The sequence below is a fragment of the Aquarana catesbeiana genome, linkage group LG03 (assembly GCF_042186555.1).
Source record: "Aquarana catesbeiana isolate 2022-GZ linkage group LG03, ASM4218655v1, whole genome shotgun sequence".
NCBI classification, from domain to species: domain Eukaryota; kingdom Metazoa; phylum Chordata; class Amphibia; order Anura; family Ranidae; genus Aquarana; species Aquarana catesbeiana.
Genome location: NC_133326.1, coordinates 344,123,334 through 344,147,068, shown reverse-complemented (window position 1 = coordinate 344,147,068; position 23,735 = coordinate 344,123,334). Strand labels below are relative to the sequence as shown.

The following is a 23,735-nucleotide window of genomic DNA, read 5'->3' as shown; positions in this document are numbered from 1 at the left end:
GATCCGCCACATGGAGATCGATGTTTAGAATCTAGGCCCCATCCGATATTAAGTAAGAGGTTCCAGCATGAAGACACAGACTCCAGAGTGGGCTGTGAACTACATTAGATGTTGCAGTAATACATGGTGGTGCAGGCGTTAGCGGTAAAACGCCACTAGCTTTAGCGGCGCTTTACCGCTGTTATAGCCCCCACTAGCAGAGGAAGAAAGGGTTAAAAGTGCCCACGTTGCGGCGCTGTCCATTAATTTCAATGGGCAGGGGTGGTGCGGGAGCGGTGTATACACCGCTCCCGCACCACCCGAAAGATGCTGCCTGCAAGACTTTTTTTTCCGTGCTGCAAGTGCACCGCCCCAGTGTAATAGCACTCGGGCTTTCACACAGGGGAGGCATGAGAGGCGCTTTTCAGGCACTTTACAGGCGCTATTTTTAACGCTAAAATGCATGAAAAGCTCCCCAGTGTGAAAGGGTTATAAAGGAAAAAATTACAGAGCAAAGACATTGATAATACCGCCACACCGTGCACATAAAACTCAAATGGATGCCTCGATGGAAAGACTTAAAATATAATTACATAATATGTTTCAAAGAATAAAAATGGCAAGCTTTGAAAAATATAAAAAAAATATTTATTTATACATAATGAAATTACATTAGACACATTTTACATGCTATTGAAATAGTTCCCATTCATAAAGAAATAAAACACATTAGTGAACACTAAACAGAAAGTAATTATCTATCACCAGTTACTCTTGTTCCAATATTTTTAGTTATTTGCCATATCTGGAAAAATAGTCGTCCTCTTAGATTCTGTTATAATTTAAGGAAGATTGAGAGCAACAGCCACAAATTTGTAGATTGCTGCTCTATATTTACATGTTCTCTGGATCAGATATGGGTTTGTTTGCACAAAATACATAAAGCACAAACATGGCAGTTGATTACTGAGCACACACAAAATAAAAAAAGGTCTTAGTTACTGTATGGCTCTGTAAATGTAATGTGTAATCAAATACCAAAGTTACTAAGCCCTATTGCTTCATCTGCAATATCTCCAAGAAGCAGCCTTCTTTTACAGTTGATCAATAATACATTTACATGCAGAAACATTTTCCTTGCTGATATCCAGCATCATAAGTCCTATCTCTCCTGGCCACGCATGCACAGTAGAGACCCAAAGACTACGATGAAGATCATACTCCTGCATCTCCTGGACAGGAGGCAGAGGTAGACAAGTCTCAGAAAAGTCATTGGGGCTCTACTGTGCAGGCACGACTAGGAGAGAAAGGCCGGATATTATTAAACACCAGAGGCCTGGAGTGTTGGATCATAGTAAGCAAATAGGGAGGTTGGGTTTCTATTAGGTCAGGGGAGGAAGGAAAAAATAAGTGCGCTTTGGATTGCACTTATTCTCTAAAGAGACACTGGGGTTGATTTACTAACGGGAAACCCACTTTGCACTATAATGCCCCGTACACACGGTCGGATTTTCCGATGGAAAATGTCCGATCGGAGCGTGTTGTCGGAAATTCCGACCGTGTGTGGGCTCCATCGGACATTTTCCATCGGATTTTCCGACACACAAAGTTGGAGAGCAGGAGATAAAATTTTCCGACAACAAAATCCGTTGTCGGAAATTCCGATCGTGTGTACACAAATCCGACGGACAAAGTGCCACGCATGCTCATAATAAATAAAGAGATGAAAGCTATTGGCCACTGCCCCGTTTATAGTCCCGACGTACATGTTTTACGTCACTGCGTTTAGAACGATCGGATTTTCCGACAACTTTGTGTGATCGTGTGTATGCAAGACAAGTTTGAGCCAACATCCGTCGGAAAAAATCCTAGGATTTTGTTGTCGGAATGTCCGAACAAAGTCCGACCGTGTGTACGCCCTATAAGTGCACTGCAAGTGCACTTAGAAGTGCAGTCGCTTTAGATCTGAGGGGAAGATCTGAAACAAGGGGAAGCTCTGCTGATTTTATCATCCAATCATGTACAAGCAAAAATGCAGTTTTTTATTTTCCTTGCATGTCCCCCTCAGATCTACAGCGACTGCACTTCCAAGTGCACTTGTAGTCCACTTGTAGTGCAAAGTGGATTTGCCTTTAGTAAATAAACCCCACTGTCATCTTGCAAAGGCAGGGCAAAGTGACAATGTCTCAGCAGCAGCCAATAATACCCCTCACCTGCAGGGTATGGGGGAGCCTATGACATTGCTTTGGTCTAGCAGGCCCATGCACTATATGACTGAAGGACATCACCACTTCCCATGGTTGCTGACACTGGACATTTATGAGCTAGCTGTGGGAAGAAGGAGAAGGAAGGTGCAGTGGGGAAGCACTTGAAACAGGAATATAACGGTGTTATCTGGAAGGGGAAGAAAGGGCATAGGATCAAAGCCAAGCCTCTCCTCATCATCACAGACTGACAGCGGCTTCCAAGCTTTGGCTTTCATTTTGTGTCTCTCTTGCTGCTTGTGTGTGCTCCTCTGGGAGCAGCTGCATGTAAGATTGTAGTTATAAACAGAAGTGCACATGAAGTTGAGACTCCATGGGTCCCGGCAGGAACCCACATACCCGAAATCTGTCAGTCAGAGGAGCATGCAGAGAAGAGAAACATTTTAATATCACTTTAAGAATAGAATTTTTTTTTTTTCACCTGAAATGGGCATTTTGCTGTTGAAAGCCTTATTATCTCATAACTCATAATTTTATCTCCAAGTTTTATTTATCACCTTCTTAAACACCTTATCATATAATGAGCATTTACAGTTATTGCATAATAAAGGCATGTTGGGATAGGACTGTCAACCAAATGTGCAACTTAAAGCCTAGTACACGCGGGCCGAATGTCGGATGGCATCGGACGGTTTAATAGAAACCAGACGTTATTCGTCAGTGTGTACCAGGCTTTAGTTTAAGAGGGCTGAATGAAAAAAAAAATTAGCAGTGTGTACCAGGCTTTAATCTAGGAGGCTTTCTCACAGTTTTTGACTGCTACCATCAAGTAGGTTTCCTGACTTCTTGGTCACACAGGTCTGCGAATCAGTAACATGCTAAATGTAATTATTTCACAAGTGAGTTAAAAAAAAAATATGGAAAACGTTGAGGAAATGTACATGTATGATTACAAATGTAAATTATGTTCTATCTGTGGCGTGCAGAACCAAAAATTGTTAGTATTACAAAGCAGAAAATAGCAGCAGAACAAATCAGTCATTCATGGAAAAAATGGGCTTTATTCCCTTTTCTTTTCTTAAAATTGTATTTCAGTATTTGATACAAAAATGCAGCGCACTGACGCTACACATATTACTGCTGCAGAGCACAGTTATATATCAAACATGCTCAGAACCTGTGTTGATAGGTTTTGTTTGCCTCCAAACTGCTTCTCTCTCCACAAGACAATCCTAATGCAAAAGCAGCTTGATGCAGCTTAAAAGGAGGTCAAAAACCACTGTCAATGAACTAAGTGATCTCAGAGGCCTCTTAAACTTCTATCAAACACAAGATGGCATGCACCTTATGGCAAGCTGCATTTGCCCATTGAGATGAGCCCAGAGTGAAATCAAACCAGGCTCTAAATTTAACAGGGACTTCTCAGACAGTAGAGACAACAGAATGAATTCTGTACATCAGAGCTCACTTTAGCCAATTATATAATCATTTTAATCAACATTAACAAGAAAAATCTAGTGTGAGTAATGACTTTGCCTTACTGTTATGATGTTAACAAATGCTTTCCCCTTTATCCATTTCATACCCTGAGATACTGTACAGATACCCCTCCAGTGACAACTTTGAGGAGTGTTCAGTTCACAGATGTTAAAAATTAGTTTCCATTGTTCCAGTGCTTTAATGTACACACATTTTTCCCTCTGAACTCTCAGCAAAAGCCAGGAAGTTTGTTTCTACTAGTTTTCATTAAGGGGTCATGCACATTGCTGATGGGGTCCCGTTCTAAGTGCTAATGGTTGAACTCTCTTCACTTCATATCTATGCATATCCAGTAGGGAAGGAGGCCACATGTACATAAGATTTATTCTGTAGCAAACACTACATTTCAAATATGTATCATTTCTAAAACAGAAAATCTACATTATCTATCTTTCATGAGAAAGGACATTTAGAGATCAGGCACCCATGGTGCCAGAAATTACATCTGAAATCTTCATCAAACCATATATAGAATTATTTACATGTGCATGCCTAATTAGGAATGAACCAAAATCAGTTTTCCATAGCAGCATGGTGCAACTTTCCTTTTTGGCACCTTTAGGCAAACTCATTTGTGCATGTTATAGTCTAGGTGGATATACCAATCTAGAAAGCATCTGTAAGCAATCCAGGAAAAAAAAGGCTAGTACTGGATGGCTTACAAAAATGCATGCAGTGTGATTTCAGTGCAAATTCTCTGCTGTTCTGATTTTCTTGACAATTGGCAAGCCCAATTGAAATGTAGAATACAATTTTTATGCAATAAGGTTGAACTTGCAGTGCTCGTCTATGATCATTTTTATTTTGAGGTATATGTTGAATGGGCATGTACCTATATAGTGCTAGCGCTAAAACACCACAAATATATGAGTGAAAGCATAATGAAGCTTTATATACTGTTTCTTAAATCTTCAACACAATGTTCTTCACTGCTCTCTGCACATGTCACTTCAAAACTCAAGCAATTCCTGTGTGATATTGATAAGCTGCCCCCTTTCATTCACATGTGTTAATATGGACAACACCAGGATACCTTTCTAGCTAGTACTTTAAATGGCAGGCCATAAATCATCATCATGCTGGGGAGCCTAGAAACCAGTGATTTTCCCCCAGTTTCATTCAGTTGCCGGTCAGAAGATTTAATGGCTGAAAGCTGAATGTCAATATAGGGGCAACGGCCATATTTGGACAATGGCAGGAATCTCCCGGCCAGCAGCTGAATGGGCAAGGGATAAGAAATTTGCCTAGCCAACAGTGTATTAGCAACCAGTGACATTAGGGCACAATGACAGTGGGTGGGGCCTGATGGGAAACTCTGAAAGACTAGTTCCCCATCAGGTTGGCCTGCCTTGCAATTGACAGCGAACAGCAGTGGGCATTTAATATGGCTGATATTTAGTCCAATAGGGGTTACAGTGTCCACCCACTGTCTTTCAAGGCCAATCAAAAGGGAGGCAACCTGGATGGGGAACTAGCCTCAGAGGATGGGGAACTAGCCTCAGAGTCCTGCATCAGGCTCTACTCAACCTACAACAAAACTTCTTGCCGCTATGTTTGTTTGTGTGTTGAGTGCAATGAGGTTAGTAATACTGAACCTTCAATTTTGTCAAGCTCAGCATTAGTGGGCTACACTGAGGATGGAGTGTCCAGAATGGACAATCTACCCTCAGTGCAGGCCACCTCCTTCAACAAATCCATGTACCTGTTCCCAACAGGTACATGAATCTGTCGCAAGCACCAACATCGCTTGTGCTGAGGTACAACGAAATTCTAAAGAGTTTCTATGGCAATCATTATGAATTTCACTGTATGGGCCTTATGTATAAAAAGTGCTATAACAATAAAGGTTTAGAATCCTTAATTTTTTTCAACTTTGAAATACAGATATGACAGCTGAAAGCTGACTGGAGAAATTTTCTTGTTAGCACATTTTTTCTACATTGAGGAGCTTCACATAGTGTTTCCATATGCCAAGAAACACCATAACTTTGTTTGACACTTGTGGCCTAAGAAAATGCTATGACTATATGCATTAGCTCTTATTAATCGGATTACAAGTTATTTTAATCAACTTAGTTTGATGCATTTTTCACATAATCAGTAAACTTTGTACTACATTATTACATAAGCTTGTGTATATAAATAATTGCGCTCCACCTAACTTAAACTTGTGGCTGAGGGCAATTTTATATTATTTAACCAATGTGCAAAATGTTTGGTGAGACTGCAAAAATGTTAACATTTATGATTTTTGTTATCTGAAATTATGAGCAAGAACATTACAGCAATTCACTTATTTTCAGTTAATAGATTAGATTTCATTTTTAGGTTTTTACTTGTCTTATGAGTGGATACACTATGTGCATTCATCACCGTTGCAAATAAAAATCAGTCATCCTTTTCACAAAAATAATTTAATTCTAGACAATGCAATAACAGATTTCTTCATGAAATCATTTATATTCTTATGATTTAAAATATGTAAAATAATGGTAATAAAGCATTAAATAATACACTTAACATTAACTAATGTATTTATTTTTAAAAGCTGCTTTCAGATTTTAGTAGAAAGTTGCTTTATGTCAATTGTCAAGTACAACCTAAATTCATTAATGCAAATCTTCGGTGTGGATTTTAGAAAGTGCATATTTTAGTTGTTGTCGATATGAGCTCTAATGGTCTTGTCTTCTTTATGAATAGGTATGTTCAGGTCTTGTTATATGGCACCAATCCTGAAACAGCCATAACATGAAAAGCTCTTGACTGATATTGACTACATGTGTCAAGGCTTGACTGTGTCCTAATTTCACCCATGTATGTCTAAATGGGCAACAGGACATTTTGTTTTAGCTAGTTATTGAAATGCCAGGAGATGGGGGGGTAAACTCTAACATTATACATGTAGCTGCAATGAGTTTCTAGAACTATGGTTCAGAGCTAGAATGCTGTTCTGAACTTGCCTTCAGGTCTCGTATTCCCTCATCACTTACTTCAGTCTTAACTACATTCACACCTTTCCTTCTACTCTGCATGTCTCTGATTAAGAGCTGAGAAATCTTCTTTGAAGGGAAGAAGTCTGGCCACAAGATCAATCACTAGCTATGCAACGCCACTGATAAGCATAATTCTGAGGCTGATATATGTTCAACAAGTTTGTCCTTTTCTAACTAAAAGGAAAATTGATCACAGATTGGTCTACCCGACATTTGGTCCTTCTTTGATCTGTCACTTGCAAGTTAAATGCCCTCCTTAGGCTATAGCTAAAATGCATTTTCTGTAAATATGCAGATTTGTGTATTCTTATTTAAAAATAATGATATCAAGATTCAGGAATTATTAAGTAGCTTACACACATAGTAAGGACCAGAACTTTCATAAAACATTCCTCTTACAAGTTTAAAAACTGGATATTTTATTTTTTGAATGTTCTGACATCATTATACTTATTATTACATGAACACCTTCCATCAGCTCAAGTGTTCCTGGGACAGCCCAGACTATAACCAAGTGGGTGCAGCTTTAGAAATAAGTGGCTTTAGATGCATTATGTAGCAAACAGGGCATGATTTGGGTGGATCTGGGGTGGATCAAAACTGTGCCAGAAAAGTTGGCAACAGTGGTTGATGTCTCTGAACAGAACAATCATATAGCTAATATATAGCAATGTTTAGTTGTGAGTGCTGGTGACATCATAAATAGATCACTGCTTTTCAGTTTAAAAATAGATAACGATGTGCATCATAAAAGTGCTTAGAGATTTTTTTGTTAATGAAACATAAGCTTGGAGATTTAAGTTTCTCTGTGTTTTGCCATAACACTGTCTTTCTGGCAAATATACCTGATGATTCATATAAGGGATATTAGAGTCGTAAGCTGAAAAACAAACATTGGCTGTAAAATGCTTTGCAAATCTCTCTATCTCTAGTACTGCGTGGGATAATGAGATTATCCTCTTTAAACCTGAGATGCTAACAGTGTGCAAGAGCTCTGTGCAATGACTCAAGGTCGTGTATCAGCCCATATATATAAACAGAGCTGCATTTTAGGAGAAATAACTCTTATGTTCTTTTCTCTATGGTAATACCCAGTAACCATTTGAATGCATGTGGCATGGTTGGTTACAAGAAATAGGAGGGATGTGGTATTTTCTCTTTTTATATTAGACAAGGGTATGCATAACATAGTTTAATTTATATGCTTGATTCCTGCCAAGTTGTAGACTTTATTTAATGCTCTCCATCACACAGGAACTTTCCATATACATCTGAAATTTTCTCCATGAGCAGCAGCTGAAACTCTTCATTTCCGACTTCAATAGCAGCAGCAAGGGCCAGGCAGAGGTAGGTAGCTGCATCGTCAGCATCCTGTTAATGGAAAAAGCAGACCGTTTATTCTAAGCGTAACAATACATTATAACACAAGGGCAGCGCAATAAGCAAAAATCAATTTTAAGTTTAATAATAGGGTACCGCAGGGAGCAACAAGAACATAAGAAGTACGCTATCCACAGTAACCAATATTTTTTTTTTTCTTTCATCAGTTAAGAGAAGTCAGAACAGTAAAAGGTGATTAATTGGTTATTCTGGGATTCTGCACTTTCCTCATTTCTTTATTAAATAAGCATTAAGGAGTGTTAATGTAGTTTGTTTTACTTTTATTAATTAGTTATGTATTTAGTAATTTCTTCCAAGTCTTTCACTTTTCTATTAGGTATATAATTGGGCTCATTAAAATACATCGCAGCAATAAACAAGTGATTGGCTGAGTCAGAGATCGTGACGCTATCCGCCCACCTCCCCTTCATTGCATGAGCATCCTATGAATGCCTGAGCGTTGTTCAGCCTGACTCAATTATATCCTGGGTGTAAAACGGGATGTTCGCGTCCCACAGCCAGAACACAGTGGTGTATATAGTATGTGGCCAAGGCTACATGCAGTTTATACATCACGCACAGCGAATGCACCTGTTATGCCTCGTACACACAGTCGGATTTTCTGATGGAAAATGTCCAATGGGAGCTTTTTGTCAGAAATTCCGACTGTGTGTAGGCTCCATCGCACATTTTCCATCGGAATTTCCGTCACACAAAATTTGAGATCTGGATCTCAAATTTTCCGACAACAAAATCCGTTGTCGAAAATTCCGATTGTGTGTACACAATTCCGACGCACAAAGTTCCACGCATGCTCGGAATCAAGCAGAAGAGCCACAATGGCTATTGAACTTCATTTTTCTCAGCTCATCATACGCGTTGTACGTCACCACGTTCTTGACGTTCGCAATTTCTGACCAACTTTGTGTGACCGTGTGTATGCAAGACAAGTTTGAGCCAACATCCGTCGGAAAAAAAACATGGATTTTGTTGTCAGAATGTGCGATCGTGTGTAGGCGGCATTAGTGTGTGAAACAGTTCGTTTGAGATAGTTGGCCCAAATAAATTTTTTAAAGTGACAGTAAACGTTTCCCTACACTATCCAAACCAGAAAAAATGACTTAGCACTTTAAAGGGCAGCTAAAACCAAAAACAAACATTTATCAAATGGCAGACTTTGAGTCTGACATAATGGCCCTAGTAGTTGTCTTCTTTGTAGCCTTGTTCCCCTTTTTTTTTTCAACTGGTAATTTTGCCAGTAAGCAGTTCCTGTCTTAGGGGGACAACGCTTACTGCACTGTATTTATGTAGGAGCAGTGTTGACACCCTAGGATAGGGGAAGGCAACCTCGGCCCTCCAGCTGTGGTGAGACTACAAGTCCCATAAGACATTGCAAGACCCTGACAATCACAGGCATGACGCCTAGATGCAGAGGCATGATGCGATTTGTAGTTTCACCACAGCTGGAGTGCCGAGGTTGCCCACCCCTGCCCTAGGACATAAAGTATGTTAGATCTACAGAACACCATTATATAGAGTCAAGGTGTTCTTTAGTTCTCATAAGATAGCTAGGTAAGCCGATAACATTGTTTGAAATATTATTTAATTGCACAGGTAGTTGCAATGGTAATGAATTTTTCACAGGATCAACAAGTATTCTGTTGCAGAACTTGTTCATAAAAGAAAACCAATGTAGCCACTACATCCAAGGACCAGTAGGCTACAATATATAATGTTTTTGTTCCTGGGTTTAGATATTCTATATGTACTGTTGTATTACAATGCAGTAATTCAACATTACATAATAAAATATTAAAAGTGCGACAATTAAAAAAATAAGAATAAACATACATACTCACCTAGATGGCTGCAGCATCAATCTGCAGCTGTCCCCCACCAGCTCTACACCGAGAACTGGCTAATCAAAGACCATTGATTGCTCAGCTCTCAGGTCCACTCTGAGAACAGAGCACTGGCTCTATGCTCTGCCCCTCCATCACTCACCGGAGCGCTGGACTTTGGAGGGGGTGGGAATGGCTGGCTCAGGCTCTCAATGGCACACTAAGAGACTGAGTCAGCTGTCAGTCGGGCATCTGGGCAGATCCCGCTGTCAGCTGAATCTGGCTCACTGGAATGCAGAACTAAGTGCACCCACAGAACTCCTGTGACCCACAGGAGAAGTATGACCAAAAGAACGTTGGCCATACCTCGCTTAAAAAATTAAAACAATGACTTCCCATTAAAAAGTATGAACTGCAACAATTAATTATAACAGCAGGTGCACTTACAGTTTTCTCCTAGTCTCACAAATACCTGTTGATCCTGCCAGTGAAGTTCTCCTAACACAGCTTTCAGTGATGGTGTAGTAACTATGTTACACTGTTCCCATATGTAGAACAGAGTTGCCACTCATGTTGACCCTGCTGGCTTGCAGCACAGTGGGAAGAAAAGATGTAGCAGCGGCTGTGGCTATCAGCCTTATCACTGCTGATTCACAAGTCGGTAGCTTGTCCATCTGCACCTGGCCACACATAGTCCTGCCCACTGCTTTCTGGATAACAGCACTGTCGCTGTAGCTGAAACCCTCCCACTGTGATCTGCAGTGTCTGGGAGGGAGAGCATGTGAGACATGAATGAAGGAGGATTTGGATCAGTCAGGGAATGTAAATGAAGTCTTTTGTATACTTTATTGTGTGGCACAAACAGATTTGGTACTTGATTAGGCTGTGAAACAGGAGCCTTTAGATGTACTTTAATCATTATAAAAGTAAAAACATACAAAGAAAAATGCTTGTGAGCATTATCTCTTAATTAAATACACTCTATTTGTGCAGTAGGACAGTATAGTGATTATAAAATGTGATAATGTAAAATTAAACAAATTCCCTAATCTGTTCTTCAACAAAGCTCTTACAGAATTCTATATATGTTATCTCTAAGACAAGTGTCACCTTTCTCCTATTGAGTGCGATGTCCCCCAGACGCCAATAGACCTTCACATAATAAGCAGCCTCCACTGCATGTTGAATTGATGAAGAACACACCGACAGCGCCTTGAGGTAACAGTACTCTGCAATCTCATAAATCTGCAAAGTGTAGTAAACTCCTGCCAATCGATGGAATGCAACCAGCTCTTGTAATGGATCCTCTGAAGAAACAGATAAAGAAGATTTATTGCGACAAATTAACGTTTATATACCTCAAATGTTGCATCACTGTATAAAACAGAAAACCAGAAGAGAAGAGGGTTGACACTAGGTAGACTTGATCTGGAGGAATCAATTTGTAAAATGGCAGAGTCATACAGAAGTAGTGTTGGATTTATTAAGATTCTGATCAAGGGCACGTATGCAGCACAGGAGTTCTGACTTCCTACCCAACCTGTGGCAATAATGATGATTGATAGCTCTTTGGGTAATAAACCCCATTGCTGCCATTTCTTTTCTTATTATATGGGGCCTAAAGAGTAACTCCACTTTTGTTAAGAAAAAAACATTCACCTCTGGGTGTTCTGTGTACATTGCAGAGATTTTAACAAACTGCTGCTCTGAGGAAATCAGTATGTTCCACCTAGTTATTTGGATACCGATTTTGAATGGAAGTGACTAATTAATTTTATTTAGCTGGTGCACTTGGAGTGCTCTGAAGAGAAAAGCTGCAGTTTCTGCATCTCTTTAGATGTGATTAACCCTTAGAGAATATCAAACTAAATGTGAATTTTTACAGAGGAACCCGAAGATCTGACTTGTATCCTAGTCTAAAGTTTTTCTAACAAGCAGAAAATTACGTTTCTTACGGCGCTCTGGAAAACCTCAGGAGCCATATTGCATTGACTTTTTTGAAAATTACAGTGGATGCAGTTTTTAAAGGAATGGTCATTTTTAATAACATTAATATTTGTATGTGATATATATATATCTAAATATAGATCTAGATATCTAGATCTAGATATCTAGATCTAGATCTATCTGTATATCTAGATCTAGATCTAGATATATATATCACATACAAATACTACCTTTTCTTCCTCCAAACATGGTGAGTTCCCCTCCTCAAGAAGGCACATGTACAGTCATGCCAATGTGAACATCTAAATGATTCAGAGAAGGATTGGGAGAAAGTGCTGTGGTAAGATGAAACCAAAATTGAGCTCTTTGGCATTAACTTGCCTTGCCATGTTTGGAGGAAGAAAAATGCTGACTATGACCCTAAGAATACCACGCCTACAGTCAAGCATGGAGGTGGAAACATAATCACTATGTTTTGGGGCTGCTCTTTGCTGCATTGAGGAGCCAATGGACAGGGCCATGTATTATAAAATCATGAATGAGAACCTTCTTCCCTCAGCCAGAACACTGAAGATGGGTCATGGATGGGTCTTCCAGCATGAAAATGACCCAAAACATACCTCCAAGACAAAAAAGGAGTGGCTCAAGAAGAAACACATTAAGGTCATGGAGTGGCCTAGTCAGTCTCCAGATCTTAATCCTATAGAAAATGTATGGAGGGAGCTGAGACTTCGAGTTGCCAAGCGACAGCCAAGAAACCTTACGGATTTAGAGAAGATTTGTAAAGAAGAGTGGATCAAAATCCCTCCTGAGATATGTGCAAATCTGGTCATCAACTACAAAAACATCTTATCTCTGTGCTTGCCAACAAGGGTACTAAGTCATGTTTTGCTTGGGGATCAAATACTTATTTTACTCACTTAACTGCAATTTAACTCACTTAACTGCAACTTAATTTATAGCATTTGTTGTATGTGTTTTTTCAGGATTTTTGGTTAATATTCTGTATTTAGCACTTAAAATACACCTGTGATAAAAAATATAGACCCTTAATTTCTTTTTAGGTGGACAAACTTACAAAATCTGCAGGGATCCAATACGTATTTCCCCCACTGTATATTTTATTATTTTTTTTTTTTTTTTTACTCACTATTTTTATTCCCATGAAAGTGGAGTTACCCTTTAATTTCTGTAGCTAGATACAACTGCTATTTTTCTGTACAGCAAGGCTTCTCTGTAGAAAATGGGCTTTTCAGGAGTTATTATTTTAGGGCTTTCATTTATTTTGTGGGTATGCTGAGTATTATTGTATTTTGATGGACTTTTTTTCTGGGTAAACTGTTTATCATTGCATTTTTTTCTTTTTTTTTTGTTGCAAGGCTTCCCTTAAAAAAATGTGGGATTGATTTCAGGGGTAGTATTTTGGGTTTTCATTTCTTTTGGAGGTGTGTGTGTGTGTACATCTTTGTTTAGCTTGAGGTGTTCAAGGCACACATTATTATACTCACACCCCTCTTCACTCCCATAGATAAAAAAAAGTTAGGCATATACCAATTTAGCATAGTATCCCTGATTAAATCTGTCCTGTTACTAGCCTTTAGTAAAACCCCTACCTATCTTTCTGTTAGTAGTAAATTTGGAAACAAAATTTATATTTAAAAATTGTCCTGCTGGTGATCAATTTCACACTACTGTGTGCTCTGTGATCATTATATTCTTAGTGAGAGTTTGATAGAAATTCCCTTAACCCCTCTAGTGATATACATAATTACTGTAAAAAAATGCATACATACACCTCCCATTCACATAACGTTTAAAACTAAAAGTGGCAGTACACATTTGTCCCAGTGTTGATGGACAAGGGCCCCTTCCCCACTTACAATACCCCAAGAAGGAGGCTGGGGTAATATGGGGAATCTGGAAACCCCTTTTTAAAAAAGGGGCTCCTAGATATTTGCCACCTCCCTAAGGAAGAAGTACAGGTGTACTTTTCCTTAGGAGTACAAATTCCCTAGGAATGCAATGTAAATAAACACATACACCTTAGACAAAGTCCTTTAATGACAATACATGAAAACAAATTCAACAAAAATGTCATCAATGTCCGTCAAAGTAGTCTAGTTTCAATTACGATGCTCAGCGGTGTAATCTACATTGTTAAATACCCTTTAATCAAGACAACCAAATGCCCATATTTTTCTTTGTCACAGTAAAAAGGGATGTTGCTGTATGACCAGACAGTTCCAGCATCAACTCCGTCGATGTTTACCTGCCACAATTGTATTGTTAACTGACAAATCCCCAGCACTGCTGTAAATTAAGCACAGTATCAGGTATCCTGGGTGACATCATTGATCAACTATGTTCATAATCAAACATTGCGCACTTTCAGACTTTAGATCTGCTTTAACGGAAACCCATACTGTTAGAAATGCGGTTCTGCTAACCTGAATACTAGTTGACTGGTTGACTGTCTGTCTCTGGCTTCAGCACTTTGAGTCAATGACCTGGAACTTGCATGCATATTAGAAAGTGAGATTAAGGTCAGAACTCCTCATCTACTATCCGACCAGGGACTCAGAAAGTATTAAAGCCATTAGATCAACATGATGGCCATATGTAATGGCCAAGTAACTGGCATTTAACTGATGGAAAGGCTGGTACTGAAATCCTGCAGATTTTCTCAAAGCTATTTTTTTTACTAGCATGAATGCTTTACTTCATTTATATCATATAAACCCATCATTTCTAGTAACAAAAAAATTAATGTTAGTATGAAAATGACAAGTGTATGTTCTGGTATGTCCTGATTACATTTAGGGTACATTTTACTGTGGGAAAGATAAAAATAAATTAGCACAGGTTCAGTAATGTAGGGGTTTAAGGTTAAATCAAAGAGAAATCATAAGAAATTGTTTGCATAAATTTTGGAGCTCAGCAGTAGGACAGAGATGAAACATATTACTGATAAAACAACATATAAAAACCATATGTTTAGTCTCTGAAGGATACAAGATTCTTTAAATAAAATGACCAATAAAACTAGAAGTTTTTTTCTATATAATTGAATTACTGAATGTCTTAACCTTTATTTTTAAATTTAAGTATGATAAAGAGATATTGTAAGCTCCTTATGGAGAAGGCAAATGCCAGTGATACCATAGATAAGATATAATAAGATGGATAGATTTAGCAGTCATGTCCCAGCACAAAACCAGGATAAAATTGTGGAAAACATATTTATGAAAGACACACAACAGCATTTGCCCTCAACCAGTATTTTGGGAGCCATATATGGCTCTAAGCTACCCTTAAAGTGGCTGCTACCAGTTCATTGTCAACATCTTTTGCATTACTGTCTCCCCATAAGCAGGAACCCAAGCAGATGTAAACGGTATAATTTGGTATTATTGAAATATTATTTTGTGTGCAATGTTTTTTGTAGAGCGGCTTACTTACTATATGCCACAGGATGGTGGTACAAAGTGTGAATGAATTCAATTCAGTATCAGAAAAATGAAATAATTACTCTATTAATATCATTACTTTTTTTTTACCCCCTTCCTGCCCAGGCCAATCCTTCCCATTTATACATTTGTGTTACTGTGTTCACAAGTAGAGAGGGTAAAATTATCAAAGAGAGTTTTTAGCAGCTAGGTAAAAAATATTAAACATCACAAAGGTAATTCTCTTGTGCATCATCATATATTGTATATACAATATAGTATATACAAATTTGAAAATGTAACCTGAGGTTTAGCATACACACCCACAAGCGTGCCGAGTCGGACCGCCATAGTGGCAAATTCCAGCGACGCTTTATAGTCTCCTTGGCTTATTAGTAGCTGAGTGAGTTTATGGTAAAGTCGCAGCTGCGATTTTGTGTCCTCCAACTTCTTTGCTAGTGGCAGAGCACCTTCCTGTAAACAGGGTGACATGAAAAAAAAAAAAGATCTTAGTTATATACATAAATGTAAAAATCATAAAATTAAATATACTGCAATAAAAGATATCTCAATTAATCTGCTTAGGTTTTGATTGCCATTTTGGCATTTGCCATAAAGGCTGGCATATCTCTGAGCTGCATAGCATGAACCAGTCCTCGTTAACCATGTTTTAGATAAATACTTGCATGCAATTATCTTGATAATTGTGAATTTTCGTGGCCCTGTAATTTGCCTATTTAGTCACTCTCAGTGCACAACAACTATATGTTTACTATATTCTGAGTGTATTACAAATTTCCACTGCTGATCCATTAGCAGAGCAAAAATTCAGAGATTTGCTTATCTCTATGGATAACATGACTCTGAGCTGATTTACTAAAGGTGTTAAAAATCTTTGCACAATAAATTGTGTAATTATTCACTTAAATTGTCCATTCGTGTCAAAAGTAAATTATTGGTTACTTATTTAATCTTCACATGATTGGGTATTCAAAGAGAGCAGGAATTTGCTTTTCATATGATTGGATAAATATTCACACAACGTATCATGTGAAGATTCTCAGCTCCTTTGATAAATCAGCCCAATTGTGTTTTATATGCCATGCTGCTTTTTAATCATAGTCTGGTACTACATTTTCCCACGCTAACTCACTCTTGAAAATGCAAACCCTTCATTTTTAAATAAATTAAATACATTTTACAATAATCCCTTTTTTGGATGGAATGGAGAGGGAATAGAACACCTGTCAGTTTTCAATGCTGTCTGTGCCCCTGTTATGGATATTCACCTTCTCTATTTGTCCTGTTTACTGTCATCATTGAGAGTAAAAGTGAAAGAAAATCCCAAATTTTAGGTTGTCACCACAATAGGAATAGAGGGGAAATCTTCAACTAGTTCTGGTGATAACCAGGGATTCCCTCACTTTGGAAGGTTTTAGCTATGGGACAGGAAGTGAAGGGAAATCTCCCCAATGGGACACAGATGGCAAAACACCTGTCAGGGGTTAAAATCCTCCCTTACTCTATCTGACATGAAAAAAAAGACGTTTTGACTTTAGTTCTGCTTTAAGCGTATATGTTCGGTGGTTATATCGCTGATTAGTTGTCAGGTTTTATGTGCTGATTACCTTATAAAAAGGTAGAGCTTTCTCTCTCTTCTTTAGCCCATGGAAGAACACATCTCCTGCAGCTTCATACAAGTGCAATGTAGCAGTAAAGTGCTCGGACTTCTGGGAAGCCTGGATTCCAGCCTGCCATAAAGTCATCAAAAGTTAACTTCTGAATTCCAAATAACTGAACAATCAGCAGTCATTGAATCATGTCCCTGAGAGGTCTGCTTTATGTTTAATACATTCTTTTGCTGCATTAAACTGGTCATCTTCATTGTGTTGTAATAGCTGAGACTATATATTGTCATTCATCTTTACTGGTAAGCTCTAAAGTCACATAGAATATAAGTTATTCTACTTATTTTTATGCTTTATTGTTTATTTCAGCGTAATTAAGAATAAATGCTAAAACACGTTGAACGCATACCTGTACACTTTTCAATCACTATTAAAATATGTGAACCCTTATCTTTTAAAACAACCCATTCCTTTCAAAATAGATATGAAAGGCAAAACATTTGTGTATACAGTATATATGCAAATAAATTATAAATACTTTTTTTAATAAGTGGTCACAAAACCTCTATTCTCTGCTGCATAATGGACTTGGAGAGCTGGGGGTGGAGAAACAGCAGGATACTGATCTTCCTAATAAATGACTGTGCAGAGGGACGTGTCAGCACAAGTCTGCTTTTTTTAAGCTAGGCAGACTGTTCTTCAGGCACTGGCCAGTTATATGTAGGAAAGCAGGGGGACTGGCAGGAACACCAGGGATTTCACACAATGGAGGAAGTAACAGGAGAACAGGAGACATTTAACATAAGTACATGGTACAAAATACAAATATCAGGAATATAAAATGTTGGGGTAACATATTCTTTAAGCACTAAAGCTGAGGGGGGAGGTAATCTCCTCTACATTCAACAACAGCTGTATAGTCTGAGGCACTAACAAAAGAATCCATTCAATGTATATTTCATCAAGTAGTTCCTTGTATTACACTGTTGTTGATAAACCTAAAGTGTGGGCAGTTTTATTCCAACCAATATGCATGTTTCAGTTAAAGTGGAACTAAAGTCCCACTTTCAAAAACCGTGAGTAGGCAAACTTTTTATTGCAGAAGAGACATGCAATGTTTCTCTGCAATAAAAGAAAGATACCGTCCTGCTCATAGTCTTCTTTGGAATGTTCATAGATGTACACAAGTACAGTTCAGTTAACATTCTGGTGCAGTGCCTGTGCATCGGAATGACTGCACACCAGCCAACCCAAACCTAAGTACGGGCCATTGAAGGATAAGTAAATACCAGGAAGTTTAGCTCTGCTTTAAAGCAGAACTAAACTCATCAATTTAACAGGTTCCCAAAACAGTCACTTTTAAGTAGGGATGAGCTCGAACATCATGTGGTGTGATCAGAGTACATAGAAAATAATTGCCTTCTTTGTGTTCTTGCAGAGACGCACGTTACAAAAAAGGTATTCTCTGCACATGGTGTGAACAAGCCCAAAATATTTTTTGCAAGTCAAATCTACACTTTTTTTTTTCCATCAGTTTTTATGCACAGTTTTTATGAGGCTTTAGGCATTTCTAACTACATAATTATGAACATTGAGGATGAACTGTACAAACTGAGATCTGACCCAGACTGGAACAATTTGCAGATTCTAAATCACTGCAATAGAAAATATTATACTATACTGAATTGTGTACAGATTTCTCCTTTGGTATCACTGACATGCAAATAAATCTCAACAAGCTCATCCTCTCGCAGTAGATGATACAGTTTTCCAGCTTGTATCCATCTTTCAGCAGACTTCTCATGCTGTCCCAGGTCAATGGAAATCCTTAGACTTTGCTTAGTATAGTCTAGTGCTTTCCGTAGGGACCTGCAAAGAATAAACACATTGACACAAAGCATATAGATTCCCCAATTCATTTACGCAATTTAAAGTGAACCTGGCATGAAGGTTGCATGAAAAGGAAAGCGCAATTTGCACATAATACATTTTTAATTAAAGCTGATCTCCTGGTTTCATTTAACTTTATAAAGTTTGTTGGGACCAGACTGGTCCAAACAAACTATTTACCTCACTAGTAGGCCCAAAGTAACCACTTAGGTTAACAACTCTGGCAACTCCACTGAAGTTAAAGGTGCTATTAGGGTATTTAGCATCCTGAGAGTCAGGGCTCCTAGAACTTTATTTAGAGTATAACTAAAAGCAAAACTTTTTTCTTTAGTTTTGGATAGAGTTTAGAGGGATTAGAACACCTATCAGTTTTTATTGCTGTCTGTGCCCCCGTTAAGAAAGATTATTAAGGAAGACTCTTATTTGTCTTGTTTACCATTATCATTGAAAGTAAAAGGAAAAAACAAGTTTTGGGTTGTCCCCAGAAGAGTAATAGAGGGGAAATATTCCAATTGAGACACTAGTTCTGGTGACCTGGGGGTCCCAAAGGAATCCCCTTATTTGCAGGGATTTACTCTCACTTCTTGTTTGGCTATAGGACATGAAGTGAAGGGAAATCTCCACATTGGGACACAGATGGCGAAAGAAAATCTGGCAGGGGTTTTAAATCTCCCTTGCTCCCTTGCAAAAAAAATAAAAAATAATTGTCTACAGTTCTACTTTAAGCAAAGCTGAACACCATGACACAGCTTGGAGTTCAGTCGCCATAAAGAAGCAGCCTGAGCCAAGGACATTAGTGTGGCACCCAAAATCAGAAAGCACCCACTGACAACCTCTTCACTGTAAATTAAGTGTTGTAAGCGTCAATGTGAAGTGTACCTATTTACATGTATGATTACATGCAAGAGTTTTCACATGCGGAACTGGCTCATCATAGAATGTTGTAGTAAAGTGTTTTTACAGTAAGGTAAGCGTTTGATTTTTATTTAGCTTTGCTATCACCTATACTTGAAAGTACGGGGAACTGCAAAGACAGTTGAGGTCACATTTTGAAGGTTTATGGGTTTTGCATGTCAAACAAATTAAGCTTATCAAGTTATTTTTTAAAGCTGACCTTCCATGGCAAATGGAAGGTTTGTTTTTTTCACAGCCCCCTGCCCCTATCACAAATAGACTTAAAAAGCCATTTGTAAAAAAGAAAAAAGAAAAACAGTTTGCCCCCCCCCCCCCCCACAAAAAAAATGTAATCCTTTCCTCAGCCCCTGCTTCTGATGCTTCTGGGAGGCATGGGTGATATCACCATCTCCCAAAAATGCCAGAAGCTTAAAGAACTGTAAGAATGCACACCAGTCTAAGCAGGGGGCAGGTCAAGGTAAGTGGTTTCTGGGGGCAGCAAATGGTTTGTTTACAAATGGTTGACGGAGTGACACAGACAGGTGGGAAACAGTTGTCACCCCATACCCTAAAGTATCTGAAGGTAAGCTGCAGATTTGCAGAAACTCAAAATGACTTTTAAAAATGCATGTATGTGATTTTGTCTATGGGATTAAATCTACTATAATAATTGATCTATTTGTAAGATTATTTTATCTATAGCTCTAGCGGTTAATTTAGAATGGCCTTTACTATGCTTTATAAATCCTGGTACAATTTCTGATCTTTTACCAATGTCAATGACTATATTTTTACTATAACAAAGACAAATGACATTCTGTTTGAAAACTGCACACTGTTTGAAAAAAAAAAAGTAGCATGGCCATAAAAGGTTAAAAAAGACATGTTTAAATATAAAAGTTATCCTTTGCTTCAAATAAGGGCTTGAGAACTAGTGGTCTTAATCTCTTATCTGGATGTATAACATATGATCACCATGAAATCTGTAGGCATTGCTCTTAATTAGGCTATCTTTATGTGGGTGTATATTTTGGCAGCCCTGCTAAATTTTGACTTTGTGCTATTTACTTGATCCAGCTGAGTTTCATCTCTGGTTTATCATTGAAAATTAACTACAGACTCTTCTTGCAATGTCAATATGAGATCACACAGGGGATGTTATATGTAAACTTAAGTTTGTTCCTTAACTTGAATAGAGTGGGGCTTTTGTCTGCTCTTAGCTCAGTGGTCTCCAAACTGTGGCCCGAGGGCTAGATGCGGCCCTTTGCTTGCCTTTGTTGGCCCTTGGAGCACTATTCCTCTCATTGATACAAGGCATTATCTTCTCCTACTGGCACCCTACTTTGCACCAATACCAACAGTGTGGCATAACTCCTCTCGCTGACACCAGTGGGGGGCCCTATTTCTTCCCCTGACACCAACGATGGGCCATACTTCCTTCCACTGGCCCTACTAACAGCTATAGGACAATAAACTGGTCCTTTGTTTAAAAAGTTTGGAGACCCCTATCTTAGCTTCTTGTAAAGATTCTCTTTAACAGAGTTTACAGGGAAATATGCTACTCTGACTGGAACGGAAGTTACGTGTATTGGGAACTAGAGTGTAGCTCCAGGAATTATGCAGAGTACAGCTGCTCCTTAGCCCAAACATTCAAATCCTCAAACAAGACAGCTGCTTCTTCTGCTTATTCTGTAGAAAGAATCTCTTAAAGTATATGAGAACTCTTATGCCCCGTACACACAGTCGGATGTTCCGATGGAAAATGTCCGATCGGAGCGTGTTGTCGGAAATTCCGACCGTGTGTGGGCTCCATCGGACATTTTCCATCGGATTTTCCGACACACAAAGTTGGAGAGCAGGAGATAAAATTTTCCGACAACAAAATCCGTTGTCGGAAATTCCGATCGTGTGTACACAAATCCGACGGACAAAGTGCCAGGCATGCTCAGAATAAATAAAGAGATAAAAGCTATTGGCCACTGCCCCGTTTATAGTCCCGACGTACGTGTTTTACGTCACCGCGTTCAGAACGATCGGATTTTCCGACAACTTTGTGTGACCGTGTGTATGCAAGACAAGTTTGAGCCAACATCCGTCGGAAAATATCCTAGGATTTTGTTGTCGGAATGTCCGAACAAAGTCCGACCGTGTGTACGGGGCATTAGTTTGTAACACAATCCATTCAGTTTGAAATAGAAATGAAAGACAACACATTTGTGTATTGATATATAAAAAAATATAAATACCTATTTTTTTTAATCACGTAATCTCTGTTTTCAGCTGCCTAAGGGACTTGGAGAGTTTTATCATTGGAGGACAGTCAGGTGGTTCTCCCAGCACAGCCATAAAACTGACCACACTGGGAAGGATGTGCTCTCAGCTGTGGTCAGTTTGAAAAACTAAAGTAGAGGAACTAGCAGGATCACCACCAGGTATTTCCCACAAAGGAAGCAATGCAAAGATAACAGGATACTATTTTCATGGTACAACAGACACATATCAGGAATAAGAAATATTGGGGTAACATATTCTTTAACATCTCGTAACCTAAAATTCCTTACCCATTTTGCTGTATTTGGTTCTTAAAAAGCAATGTGATTCACATTTTTAATAAAACCTATCCTTTTAAGGACAAATTGGCCAGTAAAATGTTTGTCTATGAGGACCCCAGTTTAGATTTGATCCCAATGCCTTTCAATTTTTAGTTACTCTATTTGGACCCCAGATTTGATTTTACAAATGATATATGGTGAACTCACCATATATTTTTTATGACCATCATGTATGGCATCTGCAGAAACAGAACACACACAATACTTATAGGAGCCTATTAAGACTGATAACGGGTATCCACAGGACATCGCCCTAATTACTCCACACTGTGGCCTGCAAAGAACATTCCTTAATAGGAGGACAGCTCTGGCGCAAGAGCTGTCAGTCATTTGACAGGTTCTCTCCTCTTCCTCCTCACACCCTTTTTCCCTCCTCATACCCTTTTATGCCAAAGCAAGCAAATTTCAAAGCATATTTTTGTAAAGCACCCAGGTTGTTTTTTTTAATGGATATTTTTTTCTAATGATACCCATAAAGTTCTGTGGATAGCCATGATGCAGGATGTTCCCTAGCAGCAAGTATGTAGCAAACCAGCATCTCAGAACCATCTGTTCAAATGCAAAAGTCTTTGAAGTGGAAATAAAGGCAAAACATAACTAACTCTAAACCTAATCCCACCCACATTCTAAGCCTAATCTATCTAATCCTGTAAAGAAAAGATCACTATACTTACCTATTCTGAAGCAGATCCAGTGCCCTCTGTGTGCAGGAGAAAGTTGACAACAGCTAGGAAATGTCTGGAAAGTGACATCACCCATAGACTTACTATGGGGCTTTCGTTGTTGGCTGCCTCTCCTACACATTGAAGCCGCCACTGACAGCCCAGCCGGGGACCAGACAGGAGTGGCTGCAGAATAGGTAAGTATAGCCATCTTGGCTTTACAGGGTTACAGTAGATTATGCTTAGAATGGGGGTCAGGGTAGGTCTAAAGTTAGTTAGGTTTCACCTTTACTTCAACTTTAAATACGGATTTTCCATGGTTATTGGCTGATTGTAAATCTAGCTAAAAGTATAGATTCTCAGCTCAGAGATGGCATTTTTCTGCTTGCCATTTTCCCTGTGTACAACACACTGGTATATGCAAGGTTTTTTTTTCTCAGAGAATAGGTGCAAGTATATCCCCCTTCAGAGTCACTCCTTGTCTCCACCCCCTACCCACCTCTGGAAACTGTCCCTTGGTTCCATCCCCACCCCCTACCCACCTTCCAGCATCGCCCCTTTGTAATCTGTATAGAATTTTTAACAATAGTAACAAAAGCAGTAAAATAGATCCCCTGCTGTCAGGAACAATAGACCCCCCATAGACAATAGACTCCTGCCAGCAACAACAGATCTCCCAGGAGCCAGCATCAATAGATCCCTTCCTCAAAAGTAGATCCC

General features: G+C 38.8%; 1 protein-coding gene across 1 annotated transcript in view; it reads right to left on the bottom strand.

Moving 5' to 3' along the window:
- Positions 1–604: 604 nt before the first annotated feature.
- Positions 605–23,735, bottom strand: part of SH3TC2 (SH3 domain and tetratricopeptide repeats 2) — a 190,077-nt gene continuing 166,946 nt past the window's right edge. Inside the window, 5 exon segments of the mRNA XM_073620584.1 lie at positions 605–8,086; positions 11,047–11,243; positions 15,653–15,803; positions 16,958–17,080; positions 18,676–18,826. Coding sequence (XP_073476685.1) covers positions 7,949–8,086; positions 11,047–11,243; positions 15,653–15,803; positions 16,958–17,080; positions 18,676–18,826 — 760 coding nt within the window. The 3' untranslated portion in view covers positions 605–7,948.